General features: G+C 35.4%; 1 protein-coding gene across 1 annotated transcript; it reads left to right on the top strand.

Moving 5' to 3' along the window:
- The first annotated feature begins 5,778 nt into the window (after nucleotides 1-5,778).
- LRRC39 (leucine rich repeat containing 39) lies at nucleotides 5,779-23,690 on the top strand. Its single transcript, XM_003769691.4, has 9 exons — nucleotides 5,779-6,238; nucleotides 8,871-9,087; nucleotides 12,388-12,493; nucleotides 13,732-13,888; nucleotides 15,520-15,656; nucleotides 17,322-17,467; nucleotides 20,083-20,235; nucleotides 20,794-20,933; nucleotides 23,595-23,690. The coding sequence occupies exons 2-9, from the start codon at nucleotides 8,975-8,977 to the stop codon at nucleotides 23,648-23,650; spliced, it is 1,008 nt and encodes a 335-aa protein (XP_003769739.1). The 5' UTR covers nucleotides 5,779-6,238; nucleotides 8,871-8,974; the 3' UTR covers nucleotides 23,651-23,690.
- The last annotated feature ends 44 nt before the right edge of the window (nucleotides 23,691-23,734 follow it).

Below are 23,734 nucleotides of genomic sequence, written 5' to 3'. Positions count from 1 at the left end.
GGCCTGCTTGGGGGAACTGGGGTAGGCATGGGGGAAAAAAGGGGGGAAAAGAATAAAGTAAAAATTGCACAGCAAAGAACAAAATAACCTACAAGGAAGCAAAGAAAAGATAGATGGTCATGAATATAATGTCTTCTATTATTATATGTTTTCTTGAAGTGGAAATTTATTGTTATATGTTTCAAATCCTTCCTAATGTTCTGCTGGACACATTACAATGTTTTGTTTTCCCTTTATGTCTTTTTTTTCTATTTTGTTCTTATTTTGCATTTGAATTTTAAATAAATAATTAAAAAAAAATAAATTAATTGAGTTTATATCTGATTCAGAAAGTGATAGGGAGCCACTGGTATTTACTGAATGGAGGTAACATGATTGGTCATACCTGTACTTTAGAAAAATCATTTTGTTGGCTGAGTGGAGCATGGACTGGAGATGCTTGTGGCAGACAGACTCAACAGCAGACTATTGCAATAGTCCCAGTAGAAGGCCCTTCAAAAGGATGGTGGCAGTCCATGGATGAGAAAGAAAGATACTCTTACCTAAAGCCCTCATCTAATGCCTATTCTTCTCATAACTAGACAAATCATTAGAAATTAAATAAGAAAGCATTTAATTGAATCATATTAAAATATAATGGGAAAATGCATGCAACAAATATTATTTTTATATGTAAATCTCATGTTGCTTTGTATTTTCTTTTTCCTCAGAGTATCAGATAGTTTACACATATTTTTTCTGAAACGTGGATGAAGGGTCAGATGTTCTTTATTGTTCCTCTTTTTCAGTTGTGTCAGATTTTTTGTGACACCTCAGTTGCGATTTTCTTGGCAAAGATAGTAGAGAAGTTTGCCATTTCCTTCTCCAACTCATTTTGCAGGTGAGTAAACTGAGTCAGAGAGGGTTAAGTGACTGGTAAGAATCTGAGGCTACATTTGAACTCAGTTTTCCAACCTCCAGGTCCAGCACTCTAATCATTGAGCCACCCAGCTGCCCTAGCTGTTTATCCTCTTTTATATTTGTTCTTACAACTTGTTAATCTTCAGAATTAAAAACAAGGTCTCAATGAAGGTGTTCCACAAACCATCTGTACAATTCTTTACACAATAAGGAAATGCTTGATTTTCCCCCTCATGTTGTATGAAATCATGTTGAATTTAACAAAGAATAAAGATATGAAGAGGCTCTCTGTCTCTGTCCTTGTCTCTGTCTCTCTCTCTGTCTCTCTGTCTCCATCTCTATATAGATATAAATGTAGATAGTATGCCATCTCTCTTGCTAAGTGAATCAGCTTCCATGGATTCAATTATTGTCTCTATTCAGATGATTCCTGGATCTGTTTCCAGCTGTTTAGTATTTTTCCTAAGCTACCATTTCACCTCACTAACTGCCTGCTGAACATTTTAAACTGCATATCCTATAGGCATTTCAAACTCAAGATAATCAGAGACCATTATCCTTCCCTCCAAACCTTCCCTTCTTTTCAACAATGAGGTATTTCAAGGTAATTCCAATGGACTTGTGATGGAAAGTGCCATTCACACCCAGAGAGAGAACTGTGAAGAGTGAATGTGAATCAAAACCTAGTATTTTCACCGTTTTTGTTGTTGTTTCCTTGTTTTTTTTTTCTTTTGATCTGATTTTTTTCGTTGTTCAACATGATGAATATGGAAATATGTTTAGAAGAATTGCACATGTTTAATTTGTATCAGATTCTTTGCTGTTTGGGGGAGGTAGAGAGGGGAGTAGAGGGAAAAAAATTGGAATAAAAGGTTTTTTGAAGGTGAATATTGAAAATGGTCTTTGCATGTATTTGGAAAAATAAAATACCATTAAAAACAAAACAAAACAAAAAAACCCTTTTCTTCTTTTGAAGTTTCCTATTTCTGTCAAGAGCACTATCACTCTCTTAGTTTCCCAAATTGACAACCTTGGTATCATCCCCAAATCTTCATTTACACTCCACACACTGGATTAGTTGCCAAATTTTGTCATTTCTACTTTAACACCACCTCTCCTATATTTCTCCACTTCTCCACTCACTTCATCATAATCATGACTCTATTTCAGAACAATGTTTTCAATTGTCATCTCTATGTAGATGACTTTTAAATCCATTTGTCCAGGCCTAACTAAATCTTTCTCCCAATCTCCAGCCTTACATTTTCCTTTTCCTTTTAGATATCTCCAACTGGATGTCCTTGTAGACACCTTAAATTTAATATCTCCCAACTCATTATCTTTATTTTATTTTATTTTTTTGCATATTTCCATGAGTCATGTTGGGAGAAAAAAATCAGAACAAAAGGGAAAAACCCTGAAAAAGAAAAAAAAAAACTCCTTGTATACATTTTAAATTTAACATCTCCCAATTCATTATCTTTATTTTATTTTTTTAAAGTTATACATGTACATTTATTTATTTATTTATTTTTTTTACGTATTTCCATGAGTCATGTTGGGAGAGAAAAATCAGAACAAAAGAGAAAAACCCTGAGAAAGAAAAAAAAAAAACTAGAAGGGGTAAAAACACTATGCTTCAATCCACATTCTCCAGTCTCTCTCTGATTGTGGATGGAATTTCCATACAAAGTTTATTGGAATTGCCTTGGATCACTGAGAAGAGCTAAGTCTATGATAGATGATTATCATATAATCTTGCTGTTGACCATGTAATGTTTTCCTGGTTCTCCTCACTTCACTCAACATTAGTTCATATAAATCTTTCCAGGCTTTCCTGAAACCAGCCTGCTCATCATTTCCAATAGAACAATAATATTCCATTCATTAATATGCCATAACTTATTCAGCCATTTCCCGATGGATGGGTATCCACTCAGTTTCCAATTCTTTGCCACCACAAATAGAACTGCTACAAATATTTTTGCACATGTGAGTCCTTTCCCCCAAAACTCATCATTTTTACCTCCCAGTACTCCCTACTTCCAATCTTCCCTACTATTCTCTACAGCACTGCCATTCTTCCAGTCCCCCAGTCTTAAAATATGGGTGTCATTCTCCATTCCTCACTCTTTATCAACCCTCACATCTAAGCCCTCGTGTTCCTACCTTCTAACACCTCTCCTATATGTTCACTTCTCTCCTCTTACCTGCTGTCCTGGTGCAGGCCCCTATTACCTCACACCTGAAGTACTACAAAAGCTCACTTGCTGGTCTCCCACCTCAGGTCTCTCCCCACTACAATCCATCCATTCAATTTGATGAATCCATTTGTCAAATTGATCTTCCTGAAACCCACATTCTGACCACATCACCGCCTTAGTCCATAACCTCTAGTGGCTCCCCTATTACCTCCAGGATCAGTATATAAAATCCTCTTGTTTGGGATTCTAAACTCTTCGTAACTTGGCTCTTTCCTTACTTCCCAGTCTCACATCTTACTCTTCTTACATACTCTCCAGTTCAGTAATACTGGCTTCTTGCCTATATGATGGATGGAGCAGTGGACCTAAAATTAGGAAGACTTAGTTGGATGAACCTAGATAAGTAACTTCTAATTGCCTTAATTTCCTAATCTATAAAATAGGGACAGTAATTGCATCTATTTCCCAGAATTTTTGTAAGGATCAAATGGAATACCTATGGAGTGCTTAGAATAATGTTTGTAACACAATAGTAGCTTAATCAATGCTTATTCCCTCCTTATCTCCCTTCCTCCTCTAAGGTATTCCATTACTTGATTCCATGCATTTTCAGGAGCTGTCCCTCACTCCTGGAACCCTGTTTACTCATCCGTTTCCTAGCTTTCTTCAAGTCTGAACTAAATTCCCAGCTTCCACAAGAAACTTTGCCAGTCCTCCTTAATCTTAGTGCCTTCCCTCTGAGTTTAGCCCCAATTTATCTTGTTTATATATAATTGTTTGCATGTTGTCCTCCCAACAGATTATGTGCTCCTAGAAAACAAGACTGGTTTTCATTTTCCTTTGTGTCCCCAGGGCTTAACACAATGTCTGGCACATAGCAGGCTCTTAATAAATGCTTGTTGATTGACTGAGAATTTAGACACCTAGGAATAGCTGCCAGGGACATACTTCTGTCTTACCTAATGGGAATAATTGTCACTTGAAGCCTGCAATGAACTTGCCCAATGTCAAAAGGGCTTTGAGTCAAATGCCAGCATCCTGTTTTCCCATTTGTATCCCTACCTTGAGCTGCTACCCCCATGACTTTCTGCTTCTCTCTGGTCTAACTTCCCACCAGGATGTGCTCTGCTCTGGTGGCTTGTGGTGTTATGTACAACAACTGAAATCAGTTTAGCATCATCCAGACCAAGGGTTCTTAATCTTTTTTTTGTATCATGCTAAGGATGCTTTCTCAGAATAATGCTTTTTAAATGCAAAGACTATTTTGCAAAACTAAAGATGTCATTTGTTTCCCAGTCAGGTTCACAGGCCTCTTGAAATCCATCTTAATTAAAGATTAGGAACCCCTGATCTAGGAGAATCAGCATCAAAGACTTCCAGTAGTTATTACTGCTCCTCCCCTCTTAATGCACTCAGCCTTAGCAGTTCCCAGTCATTAGCTTTCTCTGACTTCCTTTTCCATATATACCTTCTCAAACCCTTCTCCACAGTAGTACAGTGTCAGTATTCCCACATTTAAAGCCGGAAGACCCAAGTTCAAGTCTCAGGTCTGCCACTCCTGAGTGACCTTGGATGAGTGATTTCATCTCTATGGATCTCATTCCCCAAAATGCAAAAATGGCTGGATGAGATGCCCTCTTAGATCATGATCCTCTCTCTTCACATTTCTTTTGTATCTTCATTTCTCCTGAAGATACCACATCTTTTGTACCCTAAGACTGATTGTTCCTTCCCTCACACCCCAGGAATCATGGGGCCACGAGGAAGAAAAAGCATTTACTGAGTGCCCTGCACTGCATTAAGTGCTTTACAAATATTTCATTTGATCCTAACACCCACCATGCAAGATGAGTGCCGTTATTATCCCCATTTTAGAACTGAGGAAACTGCCTGAGCCAGACAGAAGTTAAGTGATTTGTGCAAGAGTTATACAGTGAGTAAGTGCATGCGAATGAATTTGAATTGGACCTGACTGCACTCTCCCACTAAACCAGCCCGCTGATTCCAGGAGGAGAGGAGGAAAAATAATTATTATTATATTCCTTACTCCTTATTATTAGACCTTCCTCTGTCATTCTTATCAACCTTTTTAAAGTTCCCATACATCCTGGGGGCAGTTAGGTGGCCGGTGCATAGAGCACCAACCCAGAAATCAGGAGGACCCAAGTTCAAATCTGGTGTCAGACACTTAACATTTCCTGGCTATATGACCCTGGGTAAGTCATTTAACCCCAGTTGCCTTAGCAAAAAAAAAAAAAAAAAAAAAAAAAAAAATCCATATATCCTGTACAGATCCTTTTTTGCTGTCACCTGTGACCCTTTCTTGTCCTTCTTCAACGAGTTCAGTGACTCGTTCAGGGTCTTCTCTACCCCAATGCCTTCCCCTTCAAACATGGAGACCTCCCAGTTTCTCAGACTCAGATTCCTTACCTTGTGTCCTCAGTCTACTTCAACTACAATGTGGGTCATGTTGTCAACCAGTGATTGGCTGACTGAAATAGAAACTGGGCCGCAAATTGACTCGGAAAACTTTAAATTAACATTATCCATGCGGCATTTTCATTTTTTTTTTTGGTTAAACATTTCCCAATTAGGCTTTTATCCGTTTCAGCCCCTACTTGGGAGTTTTGTGGGCCCCGTGAGACCTTGTGGGCTAGCAGTCGGACACCCCTCCCTCTAATCAATTGCCTCCCAGGACCCGAATTCCCAGTTACAGCTCCGGCAATGTCAGAGGCTCGGGGCCCCTCCTCCCAGTCCTAGGTCCGTTTTTCAGGTATTGTCCTGAAGTCTTTGTGCCTTCGCGCTAAGCTTTTGTGGATCAAGGACCTGGCAGCCCCTTCTGCTTACATGACCCAAGCGTTGATCACGGGGACAGCCTCGCTGCTTTCTGCCCGTGGATCCCGGTGAGTGGGGAAACTTTCAGCGTGAGCTCTCCAGCCCTTTGCACACGAGGCCCATGTGATTCCTGCTATTCCTAGCTTTGTCATGGTTTAAAATTAGCCCTGGGCTGACATGACTCTCCTCTGGGTCGCAGCGTGGCCGAGGATCTGAACTGCTCGGAGTAGCACCGGCCAAACCCACCTGTAACTCTCCCCGCCGAGCAATCAATGAGTTTGGAAACGCCGCCAGCCCTGGTAAGTTTTTCTGAGTTCTTCCCCTCGCCCTCATTTACCCATGTTTGCTGCTGAGGATCCCGTTACCCGTGTCCGTGCTTGCCCAGGGAGAGCACCCACTTTGGAAACTCAGCGTGAAACCTGTCTCTGGGGAGGTCAGAGTTACTCATTTAATTGTTCTTTTCCAGAAAGTGGATTTCACAGAAGGCAAAGACGCACTTCTTTCAGATCTGATTTGTTTGATTTTGATTGGTTTTGGTTTTGAATGCTTGGCGGACCTGCTAGCCCTGGCATGTCGTTGCCAAGGTCCTAAGGTGCTGGTATGTCTCTTTCTGTTGTGATAATAATACAAGGTAGAAAGACTTCATTTCCTTTATATTTCCCAGGATATATGCCTCTCATAACTAGCCTTCCCACTCCCGTTTTTATAATAGCAATTTTCTCTCTAGTACAGATTATAACTTTGGAAATTATCTGAAACCATATGGTTGTAAATGCTCCAGATTCCCTGGGAGTCAAAGGAACAGGTGATTTTTGTTAAATTCAGCATTTATCTATTAAAGTCTCATTATGTACAAGCCATTGAGAATACAAAATCCCCAAATCAGTCTCTGCCCTTGCAGAGCTTAGATGGAGGGTCGGGGGAGAACATGTACAGAGGTATATACAAAATAATAAAATGTCATTTCAAGAGGGAGAATTTGCTTACTAGGAAAGAAGGGGAGAGAGCCAAGAAAGGCTTCATGAAGGTTGAGCTAAGGTTTGAAAAATCTAGGGAATTGTGGGGCAACATTTCAGCCATGGAATATAACCTGGAGATGTGAGATGGGAAAATCTCAATTCAGATGTCAACTTTTGGTTGTAGATATGACTTGAAAAAAGAGTGAGGCAGTCAGGAGTCGTGATTTGTTGCCTTATGGGAGGCAGTAAGGAGCTGTGATTGATTTGTACCAGTGGTGAGACAAACCCCACCAGAGAGATTACAAGTCCATGGAAATAACAGTCAACAAGCATTTATATTCCTTTGTTCTAGGCCCCATGGTAAACAATAGCAATGCAACAACAAAAATTAAATGGCGCCTGTCTTCGTGGGACATAAATTCTCTAGCAAGATAATATGCAAACATTTAAGCAAATATAATATATATAAGCATATATAATAAATGTAATAAATAAATAAGCATATATAATAAAATATAAGTATCTTGAAGTATTAAATTATAATATTGAAAAGCTCAATTCCTGTCACCTTCTACATGGCGCTTTCCCTGATCCTCCCACTTCAAATTTATTTTATTTATAGTTTGAGTATAATACTTACCTTCTTTATAATATGTGAGCTCTTTGAAAACTTAGACTTCCATTAAAAATTTTTGTATCTGTTGTGCCTGGCAGTGTTTACTACATAATAGGTGCTTAATGACTTCTTCATGATTTATTGATTAAATAGAAAATATAGCCCTTTTCCCAACTATTGGCTCAGAGATTAGATTAATCATAGAGTTGGGATGCTTAAGGAAAAGAAAAGGAGGGATTCTGGCATTTGAATATATGGTAAATATTTGGAAGACTTGCATTTTCATTCATTTGGGACTCAACTCATATGTCATAATCCCTTCATATTTTATGGTTTCATGAATTGCTGTGGAGAGAAAAAACTTTCTATGTTGGGTAGAATCTCTGCTGAGTTGAATATGGGACTCTTTTGCTTGGTCATTATTTGGTAAGTCATCTCCAGCTAAGGACTCATCTAAAATCCAGGGCATTACATACTGCTGTGATTTTTAAAAAGATCTACACTTTCTTAGTCTTGGACCAGAAGGAGCCCCTCAGTCTTGTAGGCCTGAGGTCTCTACTCTGTGTCTTCTTGTCAATTCTTGAACAACAGGGTGCAGGCTTCAAATACAAAGGTTGTGTCTCCTTTTACCAATTATTCTTGAGTTTTATAATCTTGGAATTCCCTGTTTGTTCACGTAATTGAGTGGGTGGGAAGAGCAGGCACACAAAGGGTCCACTTTCAGAGGGCCAGGCCATTGTTTCCTGGCCACTATGTTTGCAAAATCTGAAAGGGGCTTTGCCCCATAACTTTTCAAAAATACAACTATAATTAGATCCTGAATCATGCATTTTAAAAAGCCCCTAATGTATCCAATGTAACCTATACCAAGTTAAAATTATGTAAAATATGGCAATTAATTCCATAGAAATATACTGTAGCAATTTGAATAATGCTACCAGTTTAGGAGAACCATTTATCAATTAGGAACTAGCTGCACAAAGTTAAAGAATGGTCAAAGAGAAAGATTATTTGTTAGGAACCTCCTCTAAGTCCCAGTTTTCTTATTGAAAATGAGAGTGATACTTCTTACCTTACTGCTTATATGACAGTGTAATGATGAGAAAACCTGTGGCAAACTCCAGAGGAGGATAAAAATGTGAGTTACTCTTAGACTAAGAACCCCTGGGCCTTTCTGTCCATACCATAGTTGAGACTTCCTCTTTGTGTTGCCTCCCCCAATAGACATTTAAGTCCTTGAGAAATGGGACAGCCTTGCATTTCTATTTATAATCCCCCAGCATTTAGCATAATGTTTGGAACATAATAAGCACTTAATCAATCCTTTTTCATTCATTCATTTGTTTTTTCATTCAGGCTACTTCCTCTAGTACAATTGGGTCTGCCGGGAGATGGCATCCATAATTCAGCTTTTCAGTCTCTGGTGAAATTGGTGACCCCTTCTTTCATGTGAAAAAACCATGACAGAAACTGCAGTTCGCATGGGGGCCGTCCACGCTGTAAAGGAAGTGTGGGAAAACAGGATCAAGAAACACACTGAAGACCTGAAGCGAGAAAAAGAGTTTCAGCAGAAGTAGGTTCCAAAAATGGTTATGAATAAGCCTTATGCTCTGACAGCCCTGGGAACAAAAAGTATTCTTGTCCCTCGTTGTGCTTGACAAACACAACTCGGAAGCCTTTCTGGGCAAAGTTGGACAAGGAGTCTTCTTGGATGGTGGTAATTTTGATGATGTCTGTGACTCTTCAAGCAGTGCCCTCAAAGAGCTAAATAACTAGTGTCATCCATGGGAGCTGATAGGTTACCATTTAGGACTGGACATCTTATTTTTCTATGCAGAAAATACCATAAAAAGTGCCTTGGGCAGCTTGTCATAGCGATGGGTCATCTCTTTTCAGTGGAGTCCCATGTATTTAGGTAGCATAAGAATCTGAACAGCTCTCTTTTAAATAAATAAATATATTTATATAGAGATATAGATGTATAGATATTTAGGGCAGTTAAATGGCACAGTAGATAGAGCACTGGCTCAGGTCCAGAAGACCTGAGTCCAAATCCAACTTTAGACACTTAACAATTACCAGTTGTGTGATTTTGGGCAAGTCACTTAACCCCAATTGCCTTGCCCCCCCAAAAAAAATCATATAAAAATATTTTTTTACTGAAGTATTTATTTTTCTCTTCCTAACACCCTTGAAAGCCAAAAACAAAACAAATAAAAAACTGATGTACCGAATGTGCATATTCTTCTAAAACAAATGCCCCAGTTGGTTCAATGCAAAAACATGTCTTATTCTGCATATTGGAGGCAGCAAGGTGCTACAATGGCCAGAGTGCCAGACTTGGAGTCAGGATGAATTTAAATATGGCCTTAGACACTTACTAGCTGTGTGACCCTAAGCAAATTTTTCAGCCTCAGTTTCCTCATCTGTAAAAAGGGGATAACAATAGCACCTACTTCTCAAATTTGCTATGAAGACAAAAAGAGATATTATTTATAAAGTGCAGTGCAAATCTTAAAGTGCTATATAAATGATAGCTATTATTATTTTAGTTATCATCATCATGAACATGTATAAGAATATGCAGATCTATAAAGTAGATATAAAATGAATGACAAGGCTGTTCAGTGCAAGACTGTTGTATTGAAAAGAATGAGAGCACTCGAATCAGGAAAGGTGTAGGATAGAAGACAATGTTTCAGATGAAAACTGAAAAAAGTGAGGCAATCAGTGAAGAAGAGATGTTTTCAACATCCTTTAAGAGCTCGTTTTTGCTGCACAGCCTTCAAGAAGTCAAGGACATAACCACACCAAAATAAAGTCTTAGAATATGACTTTAGTGGAGGAATGGATATGTGGACATCCAAGATATACTCCATAATATGAAATATTTCTAATTCATATATGACATAAAAATTTCAACATTCATTCAGACCCAGTATTCTGTCTCTATAATGCAATCAAGAAATGCTTTATGGAAAAGTCCATCATTGATTGTCTTGATCTATGTCTTGCCATTGAACCCAGATGGCTCTGGAGGGGAAAGTGAAACAGGTGATCTTGCCCAGTTCTGCCCTCACTTCAGTCCAATTCACTTGCATGTCATGGCATTACCTCCCTGATGTCATGGGCCTCTTCAAGAAGAAAGGATAAACAATATTAACCTTGAAAGATAAAGAATGGGGAAGCCCCATTCAAAATAACTCAAAATAAATAAAATATTGTTCTACAAAAGCATACTAGGACACAAATAATACTTTAAAAACTTTTGGCATTTATTGCTGATGGTTGAGCATAAAAAGAAACAATATTATATGATTTTAATGACAAATATTAGCCCCAAAAGAAGAAATGAGAAAATGTAACTCCTGTCTTTCATTGTAGAGGTAGGGATTTAATAGGTGGAACAAGGGACTATGATGCTTTCATATATTGTTAGATATGGCTGATATGTTGGTTAGTTTTGCTGATTTAATTTGCATGCTGAGAGTCTATTTTTGGAAATTAATGTGATATAAAAAGTAACCATAAAAATGAAATAATGCCTAAATTATATTTTAAAAGGAAAGTTAGGGATATAGTACCAAAATACTCCTGATTCTGCATTTATTTTCTATTATTTTATCTAAATCTTTTAAAAAGTCAATCAGTAAGTATTTATTAAACATTTACTATGTGTTAGAAACTGTGCTGAGTACTAGAGAACATAAAGAATAGTTTTTTTTTAAAATCCCTGTCTTTAAAGAGTTTTTATTCTAATGGAAAATCAATTCCATTAAATTCTAATGGAAAAAATTATATTTTTAATCTTTATCAGTTCTTGATATAATTCTCATAAATGTATTTTTATAGTGTAAGGTGGTGTTTTTCGTTGCCTTGTTCCTACAGTCTTAAATACCCTGCATTTTTACAAGTGATTTTGTTTGGATTAAATAAAAATATTTTAATTCCTCTCATTAACTTTTGCCTCATTATATTTGGCCTTTTATGCTATTATGCTATTCAGTATAATACCGATTCAGCTATTCAAAATAATAACTACTTTTTCTAGCTTCGTATCTTCTAAAAAATATGTACTTTCATCTAACTCACTGAAAAAAAATATTTTTGGTCAAGGATAGAGTCCTTTAGACCTCTAGTAGAGATATTCTATTCACATTGATATCAATCCATTCATTATTACTATTGGGGTCTACTCATTCAACCAGTTCTGAATCTACCTAACTCTACTATCATTCAACCTATTATTTTCCATCTTGTCCACAAGGATTTTTTTGTGCGATTGCTAAATAGCTCGCTAATGTCATAACATGACAGGTATGCAATGTCTATACATTTTCCTTATTATCAATATCATCATTGTAAAAAAAAAAAAGTGATAGCAAGTAAATAGATTTAGAGTTGAAAAGCATGTCAATCTAGTGATTTCAGATGATCTAGTCCAACCCCCTCATTTTACAGTGAGGAAAGAGAGGTTCAAAAGGTGAGTTGTTTAGTCATATAGATAGCATGTGTCAATGGCAATATTGAACTCTGGTCCTTCTACTCCAAAACCATTGATCTTTCTCCTGTGTCATGCTTCCATAAAGAAACCTAAGTTTGTTACTTGACTTTTGTTTTGTAAAAACCATAGCATTTACCCCAGATCTACTAGATGATTGTTCCATCTTAGTCTAATGGGAAAATTAATTAATAGCAATTACATATATTGGTCCCTTAAATAAAGGGTATTTGAAATTTAAGGTCCTTGAAAATGAGTGCTTTTTAATTTTCAGTATTACCCTTGGTCAAAATGTTATTTCTCCTGAGTCTTCAATGTGGAAATTTAAATGCTTCCTATATTCTTCACTAACATGAATTCTTGGTCTCCTAGGTTAGTGAGAATCTGGGAAGAAAGAGTAAGCCTAAGTAAGCTGAAGGAAAAAGTCATCAGGGAAGATGGAAGGGTCATTTTAAAAATAGAAAAAGAAGAATGGAAGGTAATCAGAGGAAGTGATTTTCAACATTCTACTTGTTGCATTCTCTTTATAGGATGTTGTGTTTAGTTTATAGCATTCTGCCAAGATGGTAATTAGGAAAACTAAAATTTCAACTGGTCAAATATATAATTTTTCTTAATTGGATTCATAGAGGTGAAATTTGATTTGGGGATTACTCATGGATTCCCAATATCTGTGACCATTCAATTTTTGTACTTTTGTTAATAGAAACAATCTGGGTGTGATTAAATATGAATTCTTAGGATATAAATTCTGTGCTAGTATGCTAATATTAATAGAAAAAATAGTATAAATTCTAGTTTACTTAGAGTTGGAAGGACCAAAAAGTAGAGGAATACATTTCTTAAGATTTTGTAGTTATGCAAAATACTAAAAAAAAAAAATTGATGATAATTCCTAATTTTATACCTCATCATGAAAAGGTGGTGTTACTGTGTTTTTGAAGGCTATTCCAGTAAAATTATAAAGACTAGCAGACTCTACTTAGCTGATGGGATTTACTGTGTAGATCCAGCAACATATTTTACATTATCTGATGATCATTCTAGCTAGATTCAGGAAAAATCATTTTAGAACAGATACAGAATAATGGATTATTTGATCACAACAAAAACCAAAGACCACCTACTAAGGCATAGAGGATTTGTGACTGGCATCAGTGGAGGAAATACCCTCACCAACAAAACCACAGATCCTTGACTTAGAATCAAAACTAAAATCAAAGATCATAGATCTGGAACTGGATAGGTCTTCAGAGGTCATTCAGTCCTCCACTTTCATTTTAGAGATTTGGAGACTGAGGCCCAGGGAATTTAAGTATATAGGAAGTGAAGGTCAGTCAGAAAAAAAAGAATATTTTGGTAATAGCTTCAAAACAAAACAATAACAACTAACATTTATTTTTACAAATATCATCTTCTTTGATTCTCACAAGATGGAATCATCTATTATCATCCCAGTTTACACACAGTAAAACTGAAAATGAGAGTTTAGGTGACTTGCCTAGAATCAAGTAGCTAGTAGGTATCTAAGCCAAGATCTGAACTTGTTTTTATGATTCCAACTTTGCTACTTTGTACTCTGGACCACTTAGCCACAATAGCCCTTCTACTGCCATGTTGACTTTCAGGAAAGCAGGATACCATAAATTTTTAAAAACCACTACCACCTAAATCATAAATTAATTTTAATTGTACTTCCTTTCTCTTTGGATTTAGACCCTTCCTTCTTCACTACTAAAACTGAATCAGCTGCAGGAGTGGCAGCTACATAGAACAGGTTTAGTAAAAATTCCTGAATTCATTGGACGATTCCAGAACCTTATTGTATTGGATTTATCCCGAAATGCAATTTCAGAGATACCTCGAGGAATTGGTAAGGCATTGTTATTACAGGTCAAGATTCTTCAGCTGCAAGTCTGATTTTTTGTCTAAGAATTGGTAGAATAAAGACATTGCTTTCATATAACATATTAATTCCCTAAATAAGGTTAAAAACAACTGCTCTAGATGGAGCCAAGGAAGGCCTCATAAGTCAGGGTTATTAGAATTATTTACTGAGAATCTTTAGTTTAAAGCAGCTTAATTATTTTAAGGCAATTCAAAAGATATATTAACGGCCTATATGGCAGACTTTGTTAAGATGAAATGAACAAAGGGAAGGATTTCGTCTTACAGTTTGGGAAAGATGGTGAGATGTTGAATAAAAGCATAAATGCAGCATGGGAAATTATCCTGAACAAAATTCATCAATCATGTCTCGTGAGTTATCATCCTACCTGCAAGCTTCTTGGTTTGAAATAATCTTTCAAGGTGATGCTGAAAATTTTCTGACTAAGAAAAATGAGGGGAAGGGATCTGGAATGAAGTGATAGAAGAAGGAACACGACCTAGTTTGAAGACATGAAAAGGTCATAAGGATGGGAACTTTGAATTCATTTTCCAGAGACACCTTTGAAGAAAATTATCACACAAACAAAACCAATGAAGCCAAAATTAGAATGGAAGCAGGCAATAGGGGGAAAAATCTTTTGCAACAAATTTCTCCCATAATTTCCAAGACACATACTTCAAAATTATAAATTTATAAAGCTTATGAGTCATTTCCTGACTGTTAAATGGTGAAATAATATGAAGTTGGTTTTCCAAGAAAGAAGTGCAAGCTTAAAAAGTTCCAAATCATGAATAATTAGAAAAATGCAAATTAAAGCTACTTAAGGTTTTGTCTCTCACCTGTCAGATTAACTAAAATAGTAGAAAAGGAAAAATGACAAATGCTGGAATGCTAATGTACTGATGATGTAGCTTTATGAATTAGTTCAATCATTCTGGAAAGCAATTTGGAACCATTCCCAAAATGTTACTAAATTGTACAAAACCCTTTGACTCAATAATATTACTTTTGGCACTATAACCAACCCAAAGAATGAAGAAAAGGACCAATATAAAATAGGTTTTTTGTTTTTGTGTGTGTGTGTGTGTGTGTGTGTTAGCAATGAACTGGAAACTAAGAGGTGCCCATTTGGAGAATGGCTGAATAAATTATATGAATGTAATGGAATACCATTGTGCTGAAAAAAATTAAGACCTTTAAAGAATTATATGAATTGTGATCATGTGAAATGAGCAAAACTAGGAGAATGATTTATATGTAACATTATAAATACAATATTTTTAAAGCTTGAAAATTCTGATCCATAAAATAAGCAACCATGATTTCAGATCAAGCTTTTCATGATAAGACATAATATCTATCTCAAGGGTGTATAATAAATATTTTTTTATTTGACTAATGTAGGAATTTCTTATTATTGGCCATAAACATTTGTTACGAGAGGGTTTTTTTTTTTTAATGAGTAGAGAATGTAGGAACAAAAGAAAATAAACTTTGCTAATTGGGAAAAAAAGTAAAAAGATATAGAAAGAAAAAGTGGTAAAGATGTAGTGTAACATTTTATTATTGTATTGCTTGATGTAATGATCATTTGTTTTGTCTGATGTGTATAGGACTGCTGACAAGACTTGAGGAGTTGATTCTCAGTTACAACAAAATCAAAACTGTTCCCAAAGAGCTGAGTAACTGTGCCAGCTTGGAGAAACTAGAACTTGCTGTCAACAGAGATATTTGTGATCTTCCACAGGAGGTTAGTATAACATACCTTCCAAAAGAAAAATTCTCCATTTCTAATTCATTTTTCACTTGTGTTGGGGAAAAAACCCCACCAGATAACAATAGTTAAGATTATAGTTTGGTTTCAGTGGAATTTGGTGTTAACATTTTAAGTGTTTTATTAAATAAAATCAAAATCATTTTTTCATTAGAGAAAGAGCTATGATTCACTTCAAAGATAGTAATTATAAATCTTGAGCAATGACATGGCAGTAAAATGACTTATTTTTGTCATTATTAATGGAATAGAGGTGTTCCCAAGAGATATATGTATGAATGTCATACCATATTAAATATTCTCTTTGACAGATTCCCAGGCTCTGCCAGGTCAAAAACAAGATTATAGGCTTGCTGAAATGCTAAATCCTGGAATATGTATGACATATTGTCACGCTATTAGCCACCCTAAATAAATCACACACTAAGCTTTGGGGATCTTGTATATACATAAAAAATAAAGAAGACATTTTAAGCATTTAGAACCAGTGAAGAAAATTGTTATAGAACTTTGTCTTGATACACTTAACTTAAATAGTTAATAGATAAGTTAAATAGTTAATAGATACACTTGACTTAAAATAGTACAAACTGAAAGCTTGTGCTAAATATTTTAATTTCTATACACACATATTCAATTTCTAGATCACACCACCCACAAGATGGAGGATTAGACATTTTCTCCATCCTCACTAACTCTCAACAATTCCCCCAAATAAGAATTATGTACAAGCAAAACAATGAAAGCTGTTTCCACAGGCTGAGACACTAGGAAGCCTAATGGAACAAATTTATTTGTTGCATGCCCTACCACACTACAAAGTATCCTACTCTCTGCTCTCTGCAAAGTATCCATTGACAACAAATAGCATACTTCAACTCTATCTACATTCCTGTGAAGGAGGAAGAGCTATACAAATATAGGAATATGCACTACCAGGGTCAGCCAAGAACTAAAAAACAGGGAACTGAACAAATGCCAGAACATGGGCTGGCTTGCACCAGCCCTGAAGGCAAGGAGACTATCATCCCTTAGGGGATTGAGGCCCATAAAAAAATGAATTGTCCATGGGGAAAAGGGCTGTTGTTGTCCAACCTTGGAGAAAAAAACCCCATCAACGGGGAAGGAGTAAAAAAGTGAGCAGGAGAAATTATTAGGGGAAAAAAAGACTGAAATTGTCAAAGATCTCAAGAGAAAGAAAACTCAATTAAATAATCTAGAGCACAAGTAAGTAAATTAGAGTTCTTGTGAGGAACAAATGAGATAGCATCTATAAAGTGCTTTTCAAATTTTAAAGTATTACATAAATGGTATTTATTATCACATAAAAGTGGCAACAAAAACATTAACATACGATGAAAACAATATGCCTGTTCTCCAGAGGTAGAATGGGAAGTCTCTCTGAACTAGTTACTATAAACCTTTGTGCTTAGCTACTTTGGAAGATATTATTCACCTTTACTAACTCTTTGAAAAGTTATTTTTTTAATCCTTCCCAGACTGTCCAGTTGTGGTTTGTTTTGTTTTGGGTTTTTTGGCTATATCTTGGGCTATAGTGATAAGACTTGTGCCAGGTATGATGTACTTGCCTCAGTTCCCTTCATTTAGGTTCTTACGTCCTGAAAATCTTTCCCTTTTCAGCTCAGCAATCTACTGAAGCTCATTCATCTTGATCTGAGTATGAACCAATTTACAACAATTCCTTCAGCTGTACTACACATGCCTGCTCTTGAGTGGTTAGATATGGGAAGCAACAAACTTAAAACACTTCCTGACTCTATAGACAGGTAAAGTGATAATAATTATTATTTTTAATTAGCTACCAACCAATGTCCTGACTTGGGGAAAATATACAATTAATTAGAGAATATGTTTGTCATTGCTTTGGTGACCTATCATCTATGGACTTTGTTTTTTAGTGAAATTCTCCTATTAAGTAGCACAGAGGCAATGTACCCTCAAACCTAAGGTGTACTTATGTGGTAAATTTATGGGATGACAGGCATTTCATAGAATGGGCAGCATGAATGGGCAGCAATTTCCATTTTTGGAAGGAATAAAAGCTCATATTTATAATGTTCCAAAACTCTTAGTTCAATTATAAGATTTTTTTTTTTTAAAGAAAAGCTTAAAGCATTATATACAGTTGATCCTCGACTTTGTAGGGATAACAATCCTAGAAAATGTCACAAAAGCAAAAAATGTGAACATTGATATGTTAAATCTATGGAAAATAGGGAATTAGGTTCCTGTAACTATTAAAACCTATAATCTTTCATTAAAAATTGCTAAAAAATATACTGTTCCTCATATAATTCTTTAAAACATTATTACTGATATGTACTTTCCCTAAAACAGTGACCATGAAGTAATCCATAAAATAAAATAGGTAATGTAAAACATTTTTTCTCATAACTCTAGAAATCTGTGACCTTTTGTACTGTCTCAATTATTATTATTTCAGACAATATTCACTTTTTGTAACATGTAAAATCTACAGTTCCATAAATACTGTACAACATATAAAATTTTGGACCCCTACTCTATTGCAATCAGTATTAATTTGATAAAATCATATCAAATATATGCCCCAGAGCTGTGAGCTGCAGATTCTAAATTCACTTAATAGGAAGTTAACTAAGGGCTTTCCACCCTTGTTTTGCCTTGTCATTGTGACCCAGCCCAGCATGGCAGAGATCACAACTAAACAGAAAATCGCCCCAATTATTTTTGTACCTCTAGACCAACCACTTGTCCAGTACAGATGACCATCTCATGACCACTTAGGTCACTGATTGGGACAGATGGTACTGTTTCCTCCTGTCCAAATTAAGGAGAATCCTGTCCATCTTTTGTGGAGATATTCCTAGCTTCATTTCTAGCTTCACTTAACTTGTGATTCTGCTGCCATATTTTGTTCATTCAATGGAATTATTCTGATTTTGGTATAGCTGTTCCAGAATGATTGGACATGTAACCCTACAAAAATGAGGCCCTTGAAGGAGGCATCTTAGATCATGAGGAAGATCTAAGGTCCACTTCATTAGAGGAGACCAGGGCTCTTTAATAAAAGGCCCGCTGGCTCAGACCTCTGCCTCAGTCTCCCATTGTTAGGGGCGATAATTTTAATTCCCCCAAACTAAAGCTTGTTTTAACCTGTATCTTGTCTTCAACTGTGTCAATGGTAGAGTAAGGATGTTGTACTGTATACTTTACTGCTAAAAATCTCCCTAACCTTGGCTATCCTCTGAAAACTTATGAGGGAGATTGCTGGGATTTTAGTCACTACTGTCAGAAGATCCCAAGCCTGGCAAGATTTCAAAATCATCTCTGATACCCTGTCCTTCATGGATGGCAGATAATTTGGAGATCATGAAGAATGCACTAGCTTGAAATAATCTGTCATCAACATCTGCTTCTTGTGTAATTTGAGATCCTTCCAGCCAACAATGGCTACAGGCATTCAAACATGTAGTTTCTCTAAAACCTTTATTTTTTCACTAAGAAGCTCATAAAGCTGCATCACTTTGTGTGCTTGAGTTTAAAGCCCATAGAACTTGTATTTATGTGCAGGGTTCCTCAAACTGGCCTGTGGACCAGATGCGGCTGCTGAGGACGATTATCCCCCTCATCCAGGGCTATGAAGTTTCTTTATTTAAAGACCCACAAAATAAAGTTTCTGTTTTTACTATAGTCCAGCCCTCCAGTAGTCTGAGGACAGTGAACTGGCCCCCTATTTAAAATGTCTGAGGATCCCTGCAGTTTAGGGGAACAATCACAACATAAAATTTGAGTTTTAAAGGCAAGCAATGAAAATGTGCAGTGAATACATAGCTCTTTACTCAACAATGGTAGGTGAACAAGGTCAGTGAAGCTCCTAGTGGGCCACCAGTTACTTCACAAACTTGCCCACATTTTCGCCTCTCACTTTTTTTATCTATTATACATAACTGCCAATGTGCATGATTGCCAACATGAAAGTGCAATTAAGATTACTAACAAAATCAGTGAATGCTTTAAGGAAAGTTATATACAGAAATGTTAAGAGTGGACTATATTATTATTAGCTATTACAACTCATAGTTAGCATTTATATAGAATTTTAAGGTTTTTGAAGTATTTTACATGTATTATCTCATTGATCCTCAGAACAATCCTGTACTTTTATTTCCATTTTACAGATTAGGAAACTGAAAGAAGCTGAATTTTAAAGTGATTCGCCTATGGTAATTCAGCTAGTAATTATGTAATCAGGTATCCTGGACTCTTAAGTGTAACTACTTTATGTATTTATGGACTAAGGGATCCATAAAACATATACAGACCTGACACCTTTGGCTTTACTTTTTTTAAGCTGGAATTTTCACAACGCACATAATTGTCAAATCCTTTCACACTTTAGAATGGAAAACCTACATACATTATGGCTCCAGCGGAATGAAATTACATGTTTACCAAAAACCATCAACAACCTAAAGAACTTGGGAACTTTGGTTCTCAGCAACAACCAACTACAAGATATTCCAGAATGCATGGAAGGAATGACAAATCTCAGGTAAAAATCTGGTTGGAAAGCATGAGCTAGAGTTACCAGAAAGCTACCTACACAATCCCCTCATGTGACAAAGAAAGAGCATAAGCTAAAGGTTTTTTTAATTCAATTTGTATCTTTAGTTTCTGCCTAATCTAAATTATTCAAGATTATAGCCTTCAAATTAATAAATAGCAATAACTCCCATTTCTATAGAGCCTTTTTTACAAAGATTTACAAAGTGCTATCTTCACAGTAAGCATATAATATAGATAGAGCAAATATTATGTGTTTAACAGATAAGGTCACCGAAGGTCAGAGAGGTTAATGTTCTCCTTTGAAATCCTACTCTGAAGCATAATTATACTTTCAAGTTAACTGGATCTCTTATTTTGTAGACAAATTTAACATTTAGTACGTTCAATCTATAGGTGAAAAGAAATTTTAAATAGTTTCTTAGTTTCCTCAAAGAAATTAATAAAAAGAAACTTATGGTACATAAAATGTACCTAATTTTCTAGTTGTTCTTTCTATGGCCTAGTATAATTTTCATGATTAATCAGACTGTTTTCTGATTATCAGGTTTGTCAACTTCAGGGATAATCCATTAAAACTAGAAGTAACACTTCCTCCCTGTGAAAATGCAGATGAAGAGGAGGAAAAGGAATTATTTGGTATCCAATTTATGCATGCATATATCCAAGAGTCCCGCAGGACAGCAGGTAAGAGCTTTGTGTTATCAGAATTTGGATGAAACTAATTTCATTGATGTGAGTATTCTATTTTTCATTTGCTGCCTGGCTTTTTTCTAGCTCAGTGATAAAAATGGGAATGGAAATGTAGAAAAAGCAATTTAGTTCATAAACTGAGTTAAAGGATGTAGAGGAAATTGTAAGCATTCCTTTTTTAACTTCAGGGATATACACCTAAGAGTTTAAGAAAAAAATTATTTTCATTATATTAATTTTCAAATATATCCCTACTCACCTTTCCTGTTCTTTTCTTCTAACAAAGATTATAAAAGAGAAAAAAGCAAAACTAGCTAACATACTGACACAGTGCGCAATATTCTATATTCCTTGGTGGATCCAAAGACCCCCATGTCTACAATGAAAAGGAGGCATATATTTTCTCAATTTTTCTCCAGCTCAAACTTGATCATTATACTGAGTTTTACTTTACTGTTTTATTTCCATTTTTGGTAAATGCTTTTATTTTTCTCCTTGTAATGCTAACTCCACTCTGCATTAATGAAATTTCCCATGCTTCTCTGAATTCTTCACATTCATCATTTCTCATAGTATATTCATGTAACCACAATTTAGTCACTTCACAAATGATTTAGCACCTGTTTTGTTCCAAGTTCTTAACTATCATAAAAAAAAAAAAAGTGCTATTATGAGTATTTTAGTATCAATAGGACCTTTCCTTCCATTTTTTAATCTTCTTGCAGTGTATGCTTAGAAATAGCATCTATGGGAACTCCACAGTTTTTGAAGTAGCAAGGGAATCTTTTGGATTCAAAAGAGTAAGTGGGTACAAATGAATATCTAGAAAGTGAGAAGGTTGGATTAGATAATCTCTTAAAATCCCTCAAAACTCTAAATCATAGGGTTTAATTTCCCAAACTCCACAAGATAAATCTTTTAGGGCAGTTTATAAATAATTTTTATTTCTTGAGCATTTTGACATCTATTTTTTTCCTTTCCAACCCTAAAATTCATTCCACCAAGAAATTACAATAAAGTTATAGGAAACTTATGTTGTAAAACACATCTCTGACAAAGGACAGTAAGAAATAAAGAAAGGATTTGAACCCATGACCTCCTATTCTAAGTCAATTTCTCTCTACTATTTGCCTTTGCTGAGGGATCAAAGAAGCACATTAAGGTTTCATGTAAAAAAAAAAAACCAAACAAAAAAAACTTATCAAGGAATGAGCTACCTTGGGAGGTAACGGGTTTCCCCCAAACAAAGTTTGGCCTCTGACCAAAGACTGCGAGTGAGGTTTATTGTCCTGGGCCCTTCAGCTCAGAGATGTGATTCTGAGCACAGACAGGGGATCTGTCCTCCAGGGCACAGCTTAGCTCAGTTCAGGACTGCTCCTTATCATGTTTATGTTGGGAAGTGAATTTTTTTAGCCATAGGAATAAAAGAAGCCCATTTACTGAGTTGTAGGTGAACAACAACATAAGTCAGGAGAAGGAAAACTCACACTGACAAAATCATAGTCCTTTAAGTAGTGACCTAGTAAACTAGACAATATGAATAAGTTTAACTTGTATTTTTTGTACTAGTCAGTCTAATCTGATGCAATGAAAATGACTCTATTGCCACAGTTTACATCTTCTGGATCAGAGGATTACTGATACATTTTAAAACACCAAACTGAACCATTTCAATTTTATTTGATAAGAAATTAGAAATATAAGAAAAAGTGAATTAAGTAATTTTAGGTTAGTACTATAATATGCAATTAAAGACTGACATTTTAAAAAACTTATTTGTTTTGTGTCTAATTATCACTGATAATTCACTTATTTAAGCACAGACCATCTATCTATAATATCAGGGTAGTATAATATAGTACTGCTGGAATTTCTCTAATAGGAATTATAAAAGAATAATTTTTAATTATTAGTTTAATACCTGGATAGTTGTTTTTAGCAAAGATAACAATTAGAAGAGTTTTTTTTTTTACAGATGAGGGCAGAATAATATCAGATTCTACAAGAACGTATGGAAGCACCATCATATTTTTTTCATGTTTAATACTTCCTTATGCATTAAAAACTCATTGGCCAAACATAAGAAATAAGAAATAAATATTTTTTATTCTTCTACCTAATTCTCTTTAATTTCTTTTTCTCAAACTGAAAACAACACTGGGATACTGGTAAATGTAAAAGCCAGTTGATTACAGAAAGTGATTATTTGTAGAACTCCCAACTAGCTCATTATTAGGTAAAAATATAATAATGTATTTTGGGTAAACATTTCTTCTTTCTGGTATTGGACATTTATAAATTCTGATATGATGTAGATATTTCCAAAACTTACCTAAAAGTGATCTTATTGATACTAATTTCATAACCTGATTGAAGTAAGCTACAGATATTTGTTTCCAAATATAACCTAGTTGCTTTTCTTAGATTTATCCCCAACAAACCTTTATCTCAGAAATTCTGAAATTTTCCCTAGTTCTAAAAAAAAAATCTTTAAAAATATATTTGCTTATTACATATTGTAGAGATGTAGATTCAGAAATGATACAATAGAAATTTGCTAAGAATCAAAAGAAATTAAATTCTTGCAAAGTTTATGCAAATAGGCACTTTCGTTAAGATTCTAGGGTTATATATGTGAATGCTTTTGTATTTCAGAAAATAAAGAAAATTGTCCAACAGTTTTGCCGGTCTCTGTAAGTAATGATGAATAAAATATCTCAAGATGACATACTGAAGAGGATTATTTTGAGGATCTATATAAACATCAGCAATTCTGAAGCCTTTGAAAACAAACA

Source organism: Sarcophilus harrisii, chromosome 4, assembly GCF_902635505.1.
Source record: "Sarcophilus harrisii chromosome 4, mSarHar1.11, whole genome shotgun sequence".
NCBI lineage: Eukaryota > Metazoa > Chordata > Mammalia > Dasyuromorphia > Dasyuridae > Sarcophilus > Sarcophilus harrisii.
Note: the sequence above shows the minus strand (reverse complement) of the source record. Positions and strands in the feature narration are given on the sequence as shown.

Coding starts and splice junctions, on each gene's coding strand:
- LRRC39 (XM_003769691.4), top strand. CDS start 8,975: ATGACAGAAACTGCAGTTCGCATGGGGGCCGTCCACGCTGTAAAGGAA. Junction 13,889..15,519: donor AGAGATACCTCGAGGAATTG/GTAAGGCATTGT, acceptor TGATGTGTATAG/GACTGCTGACAAGACTTGAG. Junction 20,934..23,594: donor AGAGTCCCGCAGGACAGCAG/GTAAGAGCTTTG, acceptor TTTGTATTTCAG/AAAATAAAGAAAATTGTCCA.